Source organism: Sycon ciliatum, chromosome 2 (genome assembly GCF_964019385.1).
Source record: "Sycon ciliatum chromosome 2, ocSycCili1.1, whole genome shotgun sequence".
Taxonomy (NCBI): domain Eukaryota; kingdom Metazoa; phylum Porifera; class Calcarea; order Leucosolenida; family Sycettidae; genus Sycon; species Sycon ciliatum.
Window position 1 is genome coordinate 2,867,030 of NC_088644.1, and position 16,681 is coordinate 2,883,710.

General features: G+C 48.1%; 1 protein-coding gene across 1 annotated transcript in view; it reads right to left on the bottom strand.

Annotated features, from left to right (window-relative positions):
• Nucleotides 1-16,681, bottom strand: part of LOC135808245 (uncharacterized) — a 172,611-nt gene that overhangs the window by 130,508 nt on the left and 25,422 nt on the right. The window contains exons 21-27 of the mRNA XM_065321411.1: nucleotides 14,624-14,880; nucleotides 14,135-14,179; nucleotides 12,074-12,210; nucleotides 11,757-11,815; nucleotides 9,978-10,231; nucleotides 1,035-1,130; nucleotides 292-428 (exon numbers count right to left, since the gene is read on the bottom strand). Of these exons, the coding sequence (XP_065177483.1) occupies nucleotides 292-428; nucleotides 1,035-1,130; nucleotides 9,978-10,231; nucleotides 11,757-11,815; nucleotides 12,074-12,210; nucleotides 14,135-14,179; nucleotides 14,624-14,880 (985 nt within the window). The remainder of the gene's footprint in view (nucleotides 1-291; nucleotides 429-1,034; nucleotides 1,131-9,977; nucleotides 10,232-11,756; nucleotides 11,816-12,073; nucleotides 12,211-14,134; nucleotides 14,180-14,623; nucleotides 14,881-16,681) is intronic.

Here is a 16,681-nt window from a genome sequence, read left to right on the forward strand (position 1 = left end):
ACGCTCACACACACATGCTCACACACACGCACGCTCACACACACGCACGCTCACTCCTCCCCCTCTGTCTCTCTCTCTCTGTCATACGCACAGGCAAGTATGTACATTTATTACTGGCTCAGTATCAGAGTTAAATTTTTGGACGTATTTTCATTTGTACTTTCTAATTGCCAAATATTGGTCAAGACGACGTCTCCAGGAAAAGGTCAACACCCACGAGTCCCCAAACAACGATGATTCGTAACAAATAGAGATACACAAATCCATAGTGTCAAAACTGCACACACTAACCATCCTCCGATCATCAGATATTCCAAATCCAACGTAGTCTCCATCACTGGTACGTATGGTGAACCTGACTTCTTCCTTGCTGCGGTCTACGTCCCAGGCTGCCTCTACAAAGTCACTCGTGAACATCGGCGTGAAACCTGCTATGGAAACACATGAAAACGGATCACGGATACTGAGTGACCTTCGATTACATTGACAAGAACCCAAATCACAGATGCAGTCCACCAATGATCATATCACTCACTAGTTTCACTGTACTGGTGAGACAGGATACAGTACCACGTCAAAGTCCAACAATAATCATACGTCTTAGCTCTAGTCCCAATGCAGTACGTGAACATCAACAACATGTAAAGCAAACAAACACTTGCCCTTCACGTTCCTGCGTCTCTGGGAATGGGATGGCTGCGATTCCATTGCAAACACTACAAGCCCTTGGTCAGTTCAAATGCATAACAGTGTGGTTGCATAACAGTGTGGTTGCATAACAGTGTGGTTGCATAACAGTGTGGTTGCATAACAGTGCGGTTGCATAACAGTGCGGTTGCGGAGAGCTACTAGTGTGCTAGTGGTGCTGGTGACTAAGTGCTACGTCCTTACGCTTTAGAAATCCTGAATGCTTTATGTACACTTCACAAGAGTAGCGTTTCTCTAAACTGACTCAGCACAGCGATGACAGAGTAACAGCACCGACCAAGCCGCCAAAGCATTTCATTCATAGGATGAGTGATTGAGTAACTCACTTGTTTGTGCACTGCTTGTCTCTGTCAGCATACTGGTTGTTGGAAGAGCTGCTGGAGTGGTTGTTGGTGGGGCTGGTGGAGTAGTTGTCGGCGGAGCTGCATCCAAGTACATATACAAAAGTCATGCAACAAGTGCACAGTCTTCAACCATTCACGTTCAGGCGGCGTACAGCCAAACCATCTCCCTCCCCCCCCCCCCCTCCCCCTCTCTCTCCCTCTCTCTCTCTCCCTCCCTCTCGCCCTCCCTCTCGCCCTCTCTCTCTCTCTCTCTCTCTCTCTCTCTCTCTCTCTCTCTCTTTCTCCCCCTCTCTCCCCCTCTCTCTTTCTCCCCCCCCCCCTCTCTCTTTCTCTCTCTCTCTCTCTCTCTCTCTCTCTCTCTCTCTCTCTCTCTCTCTCTCTCTCTCTCTCTCTCCCTCCCTGGAGGGACGTTACACCTGGAGGCACGACAACGTACTCGGGGTCATCGTCAGGAACATGCGTGAGGAGATTCGAATCCGCGCTGCTGCAAACACCGTACAAACCGAAAATTCAAATGAGCTTGACTTCATCTCGTTTTGCAAGGCGGGAGAGAAGCCAGTTCGCGTTCAGCCCAGACGAAAGTTGGTTACGACTGATCTCCTGTCAGCGGCCTCAGACTGGAAACTTCTTGTCGACTCAGTTAGTGCAAAGATTTCTTTCCCTAGCTGTGTTGCACTTACCACCCTAAGACCAGATAATGTTCTGTACTCTACGAGTCGTAGGATTGTATTCTGGATGGAGTTGCAGATTCAGTGTCAGTAACTCGCGGAAGGACAGGCGGTATGCGGATCTGGCTGATCAATGCCGAGCAAACGGGTGGCAGGTCGTTTCTTTTTCGGTTGAGGTAGGTGTGCGTGGTTTCATCCCGGACTCTCTTCAGAGGGCTCTGAAAGCGCTTGGGTTTTGTAATCGAAGAACGAGAGAGCTTGGAAGCTCAGGGCCCTACACTATGCTTTTTTGCCTTGATGACCTAGACAAAAAAAGGATAGGGATGTTATAAATTCTTTAAAAAATTCCTTTTTTTTTAAGACATAACCTGGGATTCGAACCCGCACTATCGTGCGCCCTGCATGCATCCCCCGATACACTTCGCATACATACTAATTCTTCCAAGTTGTTTCACATTGTGATCTTGCATTTGAAAGCCCTATTTGAATATGCATTGTGGCCAGCCGTCTTTGATGGCACGGTACGGTAGGGGATAGGTACGGGACAGGTACGATCGAGGGTAATACGACACCGTCTCCCGTACCGTACCATCAAACACAGCTGGCCACATACAGCTGCCCGCAATATTCAAATAGGGCTTTCAAACACAAGATAATAACGTAAAGCAACTTGGAAGAATGGGTATGAATGCGAAGTGTATGGGGGAATGCATGTAGGGCGATAGTGCGGGTTCGAATCCCAGGATATGCCTGAAAAAAAAGGAGAATTGAAAAAATTATAACATCCTATCCTTTTTTGCCGTCAGATACGGATAGCGCCAGGCGTGACACAAACAAACACCAAATTAAAGCTGTGTGGACCCTGGCTAGCGCCAGACGTTACTGAAGTAACGTCTTCTGCATAGCTACGGGAATAAAATTTATTTGTTCCCGTAGCTATGCAGAAGACGTTACTTCAGTAACGTCTGGCGCTAGCCAGGGTCCACACAGCTTTAATTTGGTATTTTGTGTGTTTGTTTGTTTGTGTGTTTGTGTCACGCCTGGCGCTATCCCGTATCTGTCCCGTACCGTACCGTACCATCAAACACAGCTGGCCAAATACAGCTGGCCGCAATATTCAAATAGGGCTTTCAAACGCAAGATCATAACGTGAAGCAACTTGGAAGAATGGGTATGAATGCGAAGTGTATAGGGGAATGCATGTAGGGCGATAGTGCGGGTTCGAATCCCAGGATATGCCTAAAAAATAGGAGAATTGAAAAATTTATAACATCCCTATGCTTTTTTTGCCGTCATCAAGGCGGTAGACGGTGTCGTATTACCCTCGATCGTACCTGTCCCGTACCTATCCCGTACCGTACCATCAAAGACGGCTGGCCACAATGCATATTCAAATAGGGCTTTCAAATGCAAGATCATAACGTGAAGCAACTTGGAAGAATTAGTATGTACTGTAAATCATGAATATGTAACGAACAAGTAAATCTAACGAGTTAACGAGTACAGATTTGTCGTTATCTTAAAATTCGTTAGTAAAAGTTGTACTTTTCTGTAGTACAGTGCTGTACTGACTGTGCAGTGCAGATCATGCATGCAATCTTGATACATTGTACGATGTACTGCATTGCACGGGTGCATGAAACAGTAACAGTTCCTGTTACTTGTGCTAGTGCTGGTGTTTGCCGCTGGCGCATGGCGCATTCGACGGTGAAGTAAAGTAACTTTGCTTGGCAAGACGATGGTTGTTGTTTGTTTTACTGGCTGGAGTGTTGTAGCAGTAGTTTTGGTTTTGATTCCTCCTGACAATCATGTCGATCACGAATTATTTCTTGCCTCGCACGACTGCCGAGTCAGTGAACGTTGACAATGAGAAAGCATTGCAGGTCGGCGAAGCTGCTGCAGCGGCTGAGGTATCGTCGACGGAGGTTGTTGGGCGAAAGCGCAAGAGGACGTCGACTGCATCCTACGACGAGGAGGTCCGGACCAAGATTGGACGACATGCCATTCAGTTTGGTAACAAGAGCGCCGTTACTAAGTTTTCGAAGGAGCTCGGCCGTCCTGTCCCAGAGGCAACTGTGCGAAATTTCAAACGAAATTTGCAGACCCAGGTTCAGCAGGGTAAGAGCTTGGCTGATGTTAGCGTTGTTCCATCCGGCCCTCGTGGCAGGCCGCTTCACCTGCCTCAGGAGATCGAAGATCTGACGAAGCAACTCATACGAAGTTTGCGTGGCTCTGGGTCGCCGATCAGCTCGGCAATTGTCGTAGCGGCGGCGAAGGGCATCGTCTGCCATAAGAATCCCTCTCTACTGAAAGAGAACGGAGGAAGGGTCGACCTGAACAAGTCCTGGGCCGTATCTTTTATGGATCGTCTTGGCTATGTCAAGCGTAAGGGAACGAGAACTGCCCGGAAGACGCCCCCAGATTTCCCTGCTGTAAAAGCTGAATTTCTGAGGAAAGTCGCTAGTGTGGTGGCGGAGAACGACGTTCCTCCGACGATGGTGGTCAACTGTGATCAAACTGGAGCAAAGATGGTCCCAGTAAACAAGTGGACGATGGCGGAGCAGGGCAGTCGGCAGGTGGACATTGTTGGTCTCGACGACAAGAGAGAGATGACTGTGCTGCTCGGCGTTTCAGCTGCAGGTCAAGTGTTGCCTCCTCAGCTGATTTACGCTGGGAAGACAACCCGCTGCCATCCTTCCGGGAATGTACCACCTGGCTGGAATGTAACACATTCCGACAATCACTGGTCCAACGAAGTCACCATGTTGGAGTTTATTGACCGCGTGCTCGTCCCGTTCTTCGCTAGTGAGCGTGAACGTCTGGATCTTGCGGACACGCAGTGCGGCCTTCTCATCTGGGATGTCTTTGCTGCACACCGTTGTGCGGCAGTATTGAAGAGGCTCTCGGATAACAACATCAAGGTTCTATTCATCCCTGCTGGCTGCACCGGCATGCTGCAGCCGCTTGATCTGACCGTCAATGAGCCCTTCAAGCGCCACCTGAAGAACCAGTTCGGCGACTGGTACGCGAAGCAGGTTGCGGAAGACATGGGCAACGGAGCAGATGCGACCAACGTCAAACTGGACTTGCGCACTTCCATCGTCAAGCCGTTACACTTCCAGTGGCTGGTCGCAACCTTATCCTGGCTGAAGGAGCAGAAGGCAACCGTCATGCGCGGATTTGCAGAGGCTGGCATCACAGCTGCACTTTCTCCTCCTACTTCTTCTGCTGCTACCGCTGCTCCATCCTCTGCTGCTACCGCTGCTCCATCCTCTGCTGCTACCGCTGCTCCGTCTTCTGCTGCTTCGTCTTCTGCTGCTCTGTCCTCTGCTGCTTCCGCTGCTCCGTCTACTGCTGCTTCGTCTTCTGCTGCTTCTGCTGCTCCGTCCTCTGCTGCTACCGCTGCTCCGTCTCCTGCTGCTTCCGCTGCTCCGTCCTCTGCTGCTTCCGCTGCTCCGTCCTCTGTTCCATCCTCTGCTGCTCCTTTCCCTGCTGCTCCATCTTCTGCTGCTTCTGCTGCTCCATCCTCTGCTGTTCCGTCTTCTGGTGCTCCATCCTCTGCTGTTCCGTCTTCTGCTGTTCCGTCCTCTGCTGTTGATTCTGCTTCTGACTCTACTGCTCCGTCTCCTGTGGCTACTGTCGCTTGGGTTGACCTTACCTCTGATGATGTTTAGATACTTACCTCTACAGACATTGCTATTGCTGTTGTGTCAGCTGAAATCTGTACTAGTACTATTACATCCTTTGACTTTGAGATTGATTTGTACTGTGGTTGAAATGCATCATAATATTTATTTTACAAAAAACGTACTTGTATGCTAGTAATCACATTCAAATTGTACATGTACTTCCTGTGAAATATCCATCTTTTCTTTTCTCTATTTATTCTCTTTACCAGGCGTGGGCCATCCCCTGGATTATCAAAATGGGTGCCTTATTATTTTTCTGTTTCTGTTTTATTTTCACAGGCTTATGACCTGAGAATCAACTTTATTTTTAACCACAGTTTCGTACCAGATCAAACAATCAGTGACCGGGAATCACATTCAATACATGCAACAATTTTTTTACGGCGTCAGTCTGAGAAAATCGTTAACTTTACAAATCGTTAACCTGCAAAAATCAGAAAATCGTTAACTTTGCGGGTCGTTAACTTAATATGATTTACAGTATGCGAAGTGTATCGGGGGATGCATGCAGGGCGCGCGATAGTGCGGGTTCGAATCCCAGGTTATGTCTTAAAAAAAAGGAATTTTTTAATTTTTTAAAGAATTTATAACATCCCTATGCTTTTTTTTCTCTAGGTCATCAAGGCAAAAAAGCATAGCGTAGGGCCCTGAGCTTCCAAGCTCTCTCGTTATTTGTGCAGTAAGACATCTCTGCGAAGCAGCTACATCATCTGGTTGCGACGTCAACAAAAACACTGGTCGGAAGATCCACTTTTCTGAGGTACTGTATGTGGGACTCCGTTTATTGAGGTGCGTTGAAATTTATTCCCTTTATCTTACTCAAATCTGTGGACAGCAACTGTTTCGCTCTGTTAGAGCTCCCCAGCACAGCTCAGAGGACCGAAGCGCAGCTCTTCGCAATGAAATACGTTTCCGTGAAGCAAAGCATTTTTATAAAGAGCTGCAAACCCCGCCAAGAGTGCTCGAAATGCTCCAAGAGCAGTGAGCGTTGCACAAGGCGAGCGGCAAGGGTTCGCGCTAAGGTAAGAGTGCTCAACTTAAATCTTTATCTTATTATTTCTTTTCTATCATTTCTCCATATGAGTTCCTATCAGATGCTGTGAACACCTTGAGTGGAGAGCGCTTGCTCGAGCGTTGAACCCGGGTTCTTAATCCACCATTCCCAGTTCGCAAGGCTGGGCGGGGTTGTGAGCAGGCTTTCATTTCATCTTTTCTTATTATTTCTGCTTTTCATCTCATTACAAAAATTCTGCGCTTTTTTCTCCATCTGCGCATAAAATCTAGACTGACAACCTGCTTGTTAAATCATGCACCTGCTTTCAGGCGTAAAAACCCTGTTGTAGAGGTCTCAGTCCTCATTTGTTAGACTTACCCGTCTTTATAAATGTAACTTAATCTCTCTCTCTCTCTCTCTCTCTCTCTCTCTCACACACACACACACACACACACACACACACACACACACACACACACACACACACACACACACACACACACACACACACACACATACACACACACACACACACACACACACACACACACACCTTGAACCTGCCACCTAAAGGTGATGCAGTGCCTCAAAGAGGCAAGGAGGGCAGAGTTACTTCTTGCATTTGTGTTGAGCCAGGTACTGGAGACGTGTGAACTTCCGAGAGCAGGTCGGGCATGGGCAGGCGCGTACGCAGGGGGGTTTCCCGTTGCCCGGAAACCCCCCAAATGTTACAAACGAGCAACGTTTTAGGGCATTTTTGGTAGGGCGCACGATCGATCTGGCAAGAATGCAAAACTTCAACAGATCGCAACTCAGTCAAATCTCGCTCAAATCCAACGATCCAAATATCCAGGTCGAATAGAAAACTCTCAGCTGTCGGTTGAAACAATTTTCGACGCGCTGCGAGCAATGTCTCTTGAGATAAATCATTCGTAAGTTGAGCCGCGATCTCGCAATTTCAAAGGCGCGCAGTGCGACTCGAGTATCCAGAATTCGAAACTTTTCGTTGCGCTGACTTGCTCAATTTTGCAGGGGCTTCACTTGGGATATTTTCAAGAGAACACAGCCAAAAAAATCGAAACTCTGCGATCAAGAAAAACGAAATCACTGGAGCAGGACGCGTTTGGGCCTTTGGGCCATTTTCGCACCGTCGCTGCACTCTACCGCTATAACTTGATAGCCTATAGCGCTGGATATGTACATGACTGTACTGTGTCCTGGCTATCATGGTCGACCTCATTCTCTCCCTGGTACCTTTCCACTTCCAGGAAGCCCAAGATAATGAAGATTGAGTGAGTAGAACTGAAGTTATGATCCAAAGAACACGAAAAAGCATAATTTTGAAAATTTCCTAGGTCTCTTTAGAAAGGGTTAAACGAGTCATTTTGTTTGCGATTCAGTTGGAAACCCCCCTAGAGGTGACCCTGCGTACGCGCCTGATGGGATGGTGCGGCGCTCGGAGCCAGAGCTGCATGTTCTGCGGTTGCAGTTGTGCCGGCGGTGCCCAGCTTTGCTCCGGAAACAGTGGTCACAGGTGTGGCATTGGTAATGACATTGGCTGCAATCAGGTGGGCGAGGTGCAAAAATCTCTGGAACTGGAGCGTCACCAAGACTGGGAGAGCAGCTGTGCACAGCAAATCCACCTCGGCTAGCAAACCAACGATGGCACGTTTCGCACAACACAGCACCGGCCTGTTCATGGATCGGCTTCAGTCGCTCTTCCCTGCATTTGTGCCGCCGAAGTCCGCTTTCACTGGCGAAGAGTCGCTCACAGATCGCACAACACACTGACTTGGCTGTCGTTTCAAGGCGTAAGCGCCGTGCAATAATAGCATCCGAGATGGATTGGATCCACTCGCCACGTTCAGCTGCGAGGTCGTACCAACCGGTGTATAGACCGAACGCCTTGAGGTCATCGCGTACCACATCACGCCATCGACGCCTGGGGCCATGAGCAGGGCGTGGAGTATGGAGCCACGAGAACAACACTGCCTTTGGAAGCCGGTGGTCGTCCATCCTGGCAATGTGGCCAAGCCACTGCAGCCGTCGACGGGCAACCATGTCAGCAACTGGCTCTGTAGCGCACATTCTATGCAGCGAGGCAGATGACAGGTGGTCCTCCCACTGTTTGGAACGCGAGATGCCGAGAATGACACGAACGCAGCGGTTGTGGAATTGTTCAAGGCGACGTATGTCGGCACGCAACAGTGTCCAGTTCTCAGCCCCGTACAACAGCACCGACAACACACAGCATGTGTACGTGTGTTGTTTCGTCTTAGATGTTAGTGAAGTGTTCCGAAAAACTGACGAGTAGAGGCTGCCAAAGGCCTTAGATGCAGCAGCTATGCGGTTGGACACATCGGTGTGGCATCGTCCGTCTGGTGTTACCACTGAGCCGAGATATGTGAACTGGCTGACATGCTGGATGGCGTTGCCTTGTACGCTTAGCGGGGTACGGTCACTGTCGTTGATCTGGTGCCGAACAGCCATGAACACTGTCTTTGCCATGTTGAGAGACAGCCCACTGACCTCCGCAAACATCTCAAGCATACGCTGAGCATCCGAGTGGCTGGGTGCAAACAAGGCTGCATCATCAGCAAACTCACCATCTGTGATGACCATATCATGACCACGCTTAGATCTCTTGAAAAGCTGACCATCGGCACAGGTACGGAGTGGAAAACCAGACACTCCACGCTCTTGGACGCGTGCGCACCAACGTTCCATCACTGCACCAGCAAACAAGTTGAAAAGGACCGGTGCCATTGTACACCCTTGGCGCAGTCCGTTGCACACTGGGAAGCCTTCAGTGGGGGAACCATTGACGATGATCGTGGCTGTCATGTTGTCGTGAAAAGACTTCAGAAGGCTGACCAGTTGCTCCGGGACTCCCAGCTTCAGCAGGACAATCCACAGTGCAGCACGCGGAACAGAATCGTATGCCTTCCTCAAATCGACAAACACCAGGAATCCCTTGGATTGGTGCTCGTGACACTTCTCCACAACCTGGCGAACAACAAACGACATGTCCGTGCAGGAGCGACCTTTCCGGAAACCACACTGTGATTCAGGCAGCACACTTTCGGCGACTTTCTGCAATCGGTTTTGCAGCAGGCGTCCGAACAGCTTGCCAATGACGTCGAGGAGTGCGATGCCACGCCAGTTGTCGCAGCTAGTGAGGTCACCCTTCTTGGGTATCGGTATTATCTCAGCATTCACCCAATCTTGCGGGACTACGCCCTCCTCCCAAACCGCGGTAATGAGCTTAAACAGATTGGCATAGAATAGGTCGCAGTTGTATTTGACCATTTCCGGTAGAATGCCGGAGCTTCCAGCAGCTTTCCCGTTCGTAAGATAACAAAGGCAGCGCTGGGCCTCTTCAGCAGTGGGTGGGGTGGCCAGGTGTTCCATGACGTTGCGCTGCTGGACCAAGTCGATTTCAGATCGGACAAAGCCGCTTGGAAGGTTCAACACACACACACACACACACACACACACACACACACACACACACACACACACAGTCAGCACAAGTAACCAATCAAGACTTGAACGATAGCATGATAAATCTTACCCAAGCAATCAATGTTAATCTGCTCCTCTGTGGCCATTCCCCTTCTGTAGCCATGATATAATGGCCGTCCGTCGGATAGCTTGCCGGACGCAAACAGAAAGTAATGATCACCATGGATGGCAATGTCCGATGTGTCCGAACTCTGACACGGTATAGAGAATGAGATCTCTACAATGTTGCCAATGCGACGGCCAGTTGGAGCAATCACCTGACTGCTAGCATCAACCTCTGGTTCAGTGTAAGCTGTTGCATATCTACAAAGATGGAGTTGTGACAGGAGGAAGAGAAGGACGGTGTAATCTTGAAGTTCACACAATCATTCACACCAAATCAACACATGCAATAATAATAATAATAATAGCTACAGTTCGCATGTCACTCATGGAAGGATCCATGGGCTTAACGCATCTGTCAACGAAATCCAGGCAGAAGAGCCAACAAAAGGCATCTCATTATTGTTAGAATGTACCGCAGTAAGAACAACTACGCAAGCGCAGCACATTTTTCCACAAGCATCAGCCATTTTTTCTTGTCTAGAGCCAGTTCAAAACAGTCAGAAATATCAATATTGGCATGCTTTAGATCATTTTTAATATTGTCAATCCATCTGAGATGGGGTCGGCCATGTTGTTCGCGAAGGACGTAACTCAGCGTCCTACCAAGCACTGGAGATGGCAATTAATACCCGGGACAACACATGCAACCAGTAACACAATGCCAATGGTGTAGAGGAGCCGGTTTCAAATAGGATATAAATGTAGGTCGAAAACAGGACCGGGCTCAATGTTCCTTTCTCTCTTGGTATTTTAATTAGAAAACATAAGTCACAGTGAGACTACGATGTGTTTACTCCAAGCCACATTTTCATGGCTCTGTGATGACCAGAAGCGTCATACCAGGCAGATGAGTTTCTGACGTGCCGCTTCGCATTGCAACTTGAGTTAAACGTCTTCCGAAAAATCAACGCTGGCTCAACACCTTTATCTACACCTCAATATCTAGTCAAAAAGCTGGAAATACCGGGATGAACAGAAGACACACAGAAACATCAATCTTTGCACGAAGATGGGGATCGCTGGTATCTCCACCACCAATTTCCCGCGGTTTTTGCCACGCAGCTGCTTCTTCTTGTCGCAGGTAAACAGCGGCTCGTCTCTCGCCAAAAAAGCACCGTATACCAATGACAACTAATGGAAGCACACATAAGGCTTATTGTTTCTCTGTGCTGGCCGTTGTGGAGCGATAGCGATTACCTAATTTCAGAAGTCAGGGTGAACTTGACGTGGACTCCAAAACTGTTCCTGTTTGAAGCCACCTCCGTGACACCAAAATTCGAAACGAAAAATCGGGCGACTTGGAGGCAAAGGGCCAACATAAAGGAGTGGCTCAGTTCGATTGACCCTGGCCTCACAACCAACTTCAACATGCCAGCTTCCTTCCACAAACATATTTTGAGTGAACAATCCACGCTGATGATTGGTTTGGGTCTAAACGATTTTTCTGTCAAACTGGTCCTATTTGAAACAGTCTCCTCTACATTGGATGGGTGAAGCTAACATTTTCAGGCAATACTACTGCAGATGTACTAAACTGATGTTGTCAATAGTACTGGAGTTCACCATCAACATCAGCTGGGGCTTGTCAATAGTACTGGAGTTCACCATCAACATCAGCTGGGGCTTGTCAATAGTACTGGAGTTCACCATCAACATCAGCTGGGGCTTGTCAATAGTACTGGAGTTCAACATCAACATCAGCTGGGGCTTCGTACAGACTTACCGATCTTGTACTTGGACACCAGACTCAGTGAGGAAGCCTGTAATGATGTCACTATTCATCTGCACAGAGAATAGCATGTGAAATCGCACAGACACACAGACAGACATTTCAGTAAACGCTTGATTATCCGAACGATTACGCACCAGCACAGGTTAAGCCAAGGGATTCATAAAATAAACAGACAGACGGATAGACAGGGACAGACAGACTGAAGACAGACAGACACAGAGAGACAAACACCACATGTACACATACACACACACACACACACACACACACACACATGCGCGCGCATGCTCACAGCTGCACACACTAACCATCCTCCGATTATCAGATATTCCAAATCCAACGTAGTCTCCATCACTGGTACGTATGGTGAACCTGACTTCTTCCTTGCTGCGGTCTACGTCCCAGGCTGCCTCTACAAAGTCACTCGTGAACATCGGCGTGAAACCTGCAATGGAAACACATGAAAACTGATCACGGATACTGAGTGAACTTCGATTACATTGACAAGCACGAATATCACAGATGCGGTCCAACAATGCTCCTGTCACTCACTCACATCTAGTTGTAGTGGACTGTTTGGGCAGGGCACCAACCAGGGACGTAGGAAATGGTGCAGCAGGTGCGGTCAAAGCCACACCAATAATGTCATCTTGTGACTTTTGAAGCAATCACATATGGGCTATTAGGGCCCAGTTTTCCAATTTTTTTCCCGGGGAGGCCCCCACTTCTTCATGGCTGCACAAATGGCCCAATATCTGAGAAAATCGACCTTCGGGGCTGTTTTGGTGAAATTGATTTTTTTGTTGCAAATTGATGTCTAGCCTTTGTAGAGTATTGTCACTTCGTTTCACGGCCATCAGACCAATATTGACCATGTAGAAATGCATTTTACAGTCAGGAGTCATGTTAATGAATTTTTCTTTTTTTTACTATTTTGAAAGATCAGTGTGTTTGGAGCCACCAAAAATTGTTTCCGTGTGATATCAATAGCCAACTAATATAGTAAAGTGTTTTGACTGTTCAGGTACTTCATTTCCAGCATTCCGTGACTTTATTGAGGTTGTGTAGTTTCAACAGCAGCAATAGCAGCATTAGAAGGAGAGGTGATTTATCTGTTCTCCTGGTGATGGACATGCTTGACAGGATAGTCTGCAACAGATTTTGACGGAACATCATGATACATGTAACAGCATTCACATACTTATTGTGAAGGAGTCAAACAGAGCAAATGCGTCCAGATTCGCCTTGTCACACTTTGTGGAGACTGACCATTTCCAAACATCAGTAACACAGCCTGACAAGCGTTTCACACCACCAACTCAAAAGTACAGTCGTCCCTCTCTAATCCGGCACTTTATAATCCAGCACCCTCGATAAACCAGCACAATTTTCAGTAGCCAAAATGTCCTCTTCATGCACATTGCAGCAGTAAATCAGATTTGTTAATCCAGCACCCTCCCTAATCCAGCAGATTTTCGTGGCACAAATGGTGCCGGATTATAGAGGGACCACTGTAACAGAATGTTACTAGTACTCGAGATTGCCCAGCCTCACGTGCTCCGTGATGGTCTGATTCGCCATTATTGGCTCGAGTATCGAGCTTGCCATCAAAAACATTTTAGGATCATCGTCGCAAAGAAAACTCGCATCATTTCGTGCTGTTTTAGCAGGTCTGGTGTGACACTCAGGAAACAGTTCTGCCACCCGCGCAAGGGCGGCCAGCGACCTTGCAAGCGGCGTACCCTCAGGAATCCACCTGGTTGTCCTTGCCTGGAGCTGTAGCAACTATCGCTGAGGCAGACTGTGGTTGGCCTTGATCATACTCATCCAGGCCAAGTCCTCATCATCGTCGCCCCCGACAGGTAAGTACCGCGTGTCATTTGCGATCGATTCGACTGACATGCGCTCTCAGAACTAGAAGCGCTGTCGCCGCTTGACAGGATATCCACAAAGAACGATGCATCACCGTCCATGGGATCGCGGCTGCTGTGCTCCGTGAGCCCAATAACCAACTGACACAAGAACCGCCTTCCATTTCCTTCCGCCATTGTCGTCTCCGCACTTTGCTTCGACAGATTCGATTTTTTGCGAACAAATTTGTTTTTAGTGTTTTCTCAAAAAAACCGCGTAGCCCCGAAGGTCGAAAGTCTCAGATATCGGGCCAAATGTCAAAATACCTTCCAATGCCCTTGCCAATGTCTCCATAAAACTTGAACAACACTAAAACAAGGGAGAACATCAGGAACTCCAGAATACAAAGAAGCACCAGATATTCCAAGAGCTCCAAAATCATGTCCTCAAGACCAATGGCAAGAAACAGAGATATGACTGGCAGCAAATCGGGGTATGCTGGCTGCCTGTTTACTGACCAGTGGGTGCAACAGTTGGCGGAGCTGTGGAGGGCGATGGGCGAACTGCAATGAACACATAGGTGCCAAAAACAGAACACGCACACAAACATACACACAGACACACTCACGAATGCATTTTCAGACACGTTCACACACACACACACACACACACACACACGTTCACGTTCACGTTCACACACACACACACACACACACACACACACACACACATACATACACACACACGCACACACACATACATATACACACATACACACACACACACACACACACACACACACACAGATGCAATAACCATAACAGCGCCTAAGGAAGAACTTTGAGAGTCCTTCATCGAGAAGCTTCAGCAGGTATATGCAGCAAATTAAAGTTTGATGGGGGGGGGGGCAATACATCATAAACAGACATAATGCATTGCTTTCAGCTTCCAGAAAACAGAGGAGGTGCCAAGAAACAACAAAACTCCACAAGAAACATGACCCATACCTCCACAGTCAATGTGGACAAGTTCTCTTGTGAACCATTTATTTTCGACTCCGTGAAAGCCAATTTGACCTCCGTCGTCCACTGGTCCCCGACTAAACAGGAAGAAGTGGCTGCCGGCAACTGCGACGTCTTTCGGGTCCTCGCTCCAGCATGGAATGGTGAACGTGATGTTGGTACCGTCTACATCGTGTGTGCCCATAACACTCGACACTTGGCTGTGCTCGTCCTGCTCCGGCAAAACGTAGCTACGCGCATACCTATAGCAGCACACAACAGCACACAACAGCACACAGCAGCACACAGCAGTACACAACAGCACACAGCAGTACACAGCAGCACACAACAGCACACAGCAGCACACAACAGCACACAACAGCACACAGCAGCATACAGCAGCACACAGCAGGACACAACAGCACACAGCAGCACACAACAGCACACAGCAGTGTAAACACATTGCACACAAACGTACACAACATAGCTACGTGCATACCTGTAGCAGTACACAGCAGAGTACAGAGCAGAGTACAGAGCAGAGTACAGAGCAGAGTACAGAGCAGAGTACAGAGCAGAGTACAGAGCAGAGTCCAGAGCAGAGTGCAGCTGTGTATACACAGTGCACACAAACGCACACAAGACCAGAGACTTTCGTCCACACCGAGTACTACAAGAACTGCAAGGTGCATTTACATAGTGGCCTGGCCACCCTACTAGTATATGTCAGGCTCAAAACCCATAGCACCTACATGTATACATGTACTTCCTCCGCGTCATTAAAATTGTCGCTTCCCAGAGTGATTTTTCGAATTTATTTTGTCCACTCGAGGAAACAAAATCAGCTAGAAATTGAGGCAGAGCATTGTCGACGGACCAAGCTTTAGTTTGTGGCCTCCCGCTTCGCTGCACTTGCAGCTAAGGTCGACGTCTTCATCAGAGTTTGACGCAGACCCTTAGTACTCAACAATACGATGAAGAAGACGCGCGTTCAAATTCAGGTCAAGAAACTTCGTTTTCAAGCGATCCATGCCTCCAGGTGGCAGGGGATGAAGGCAAGCTAGCATTTTTCAAGTACACTGTAACGACCTTCCAGCTGGGTAGGGTAAGCAGTTCCGCACCTTCTTTCCTTGGCAAGCGCTTCGCTGATTTTGTCGGTGTTTTCAGACCTGCTACCTTCGCAGCAACATGCGCCACAAGTAGCGCATTTTAGGAATTTGAGACCACTTTGTTCTTGCCATCGTCAACTTCAGCATTTCATATTCAGGAGAGATACCAGGATTCTTATACCCGGGCTTGCAGTCTTGATAAATGCCCACTCGAACGATGTGGGACGGCACGAACTCCAGAAAACGAAATGCGCTCTGGGGCGGAATAGTGCGGAGCGCGATGAATTTGCTTGGTGCGGAAGAGAGCTTCGACGAAGTCCGAGACCACCACGGCTTCAGTAACAAGTAGACATTGTGCAGGAAGGGTCGCACCAGTGTTCGAACACAGAAAACAGCGATTCCGGCTGTCTGACGAAGACGAGCCAAGTCACAAATATTTCGATGTGCGAAGCGACAATTTTAATGACGCGGAGGAAGTATATACAGTCAAACCTCTTTAGAACGAACATCAAGGGACCGATGATATTTGTTCGCAATAACGGGAGTTCTTCTTATCCATATATTTTACCCAGTGAATACACAGGGTTTTATCCAATACAGTTACGAATACTAGTTCTTCTTAGGCAAACATTTGTCTTATCAGTCGGTTCTTCCTAACCAGGTTTTACTGTATGTCATATTTCTCACTACTCTGTAGAACCGGTCAACTAGAAAACATGCACACGTGCTCCATGCTGTTGCGCTGTTCAACTCTCGGCCGTGACATCGCGTGTATGTGTTGTTGGGGGTGCACACGCATGATTGGTTCAAGGCAGTCTTGTCTCAAGTCTCTGGCTTTGGATTCGTGTATCCGTCGTCTCTTCGTTCATTCACAAACAGAATTCTTACGGTGTAATTCTACCATCACGGTGTCAAGTGGAGTGTATAACACTGGTACGGTGCTGAAAGTAATACT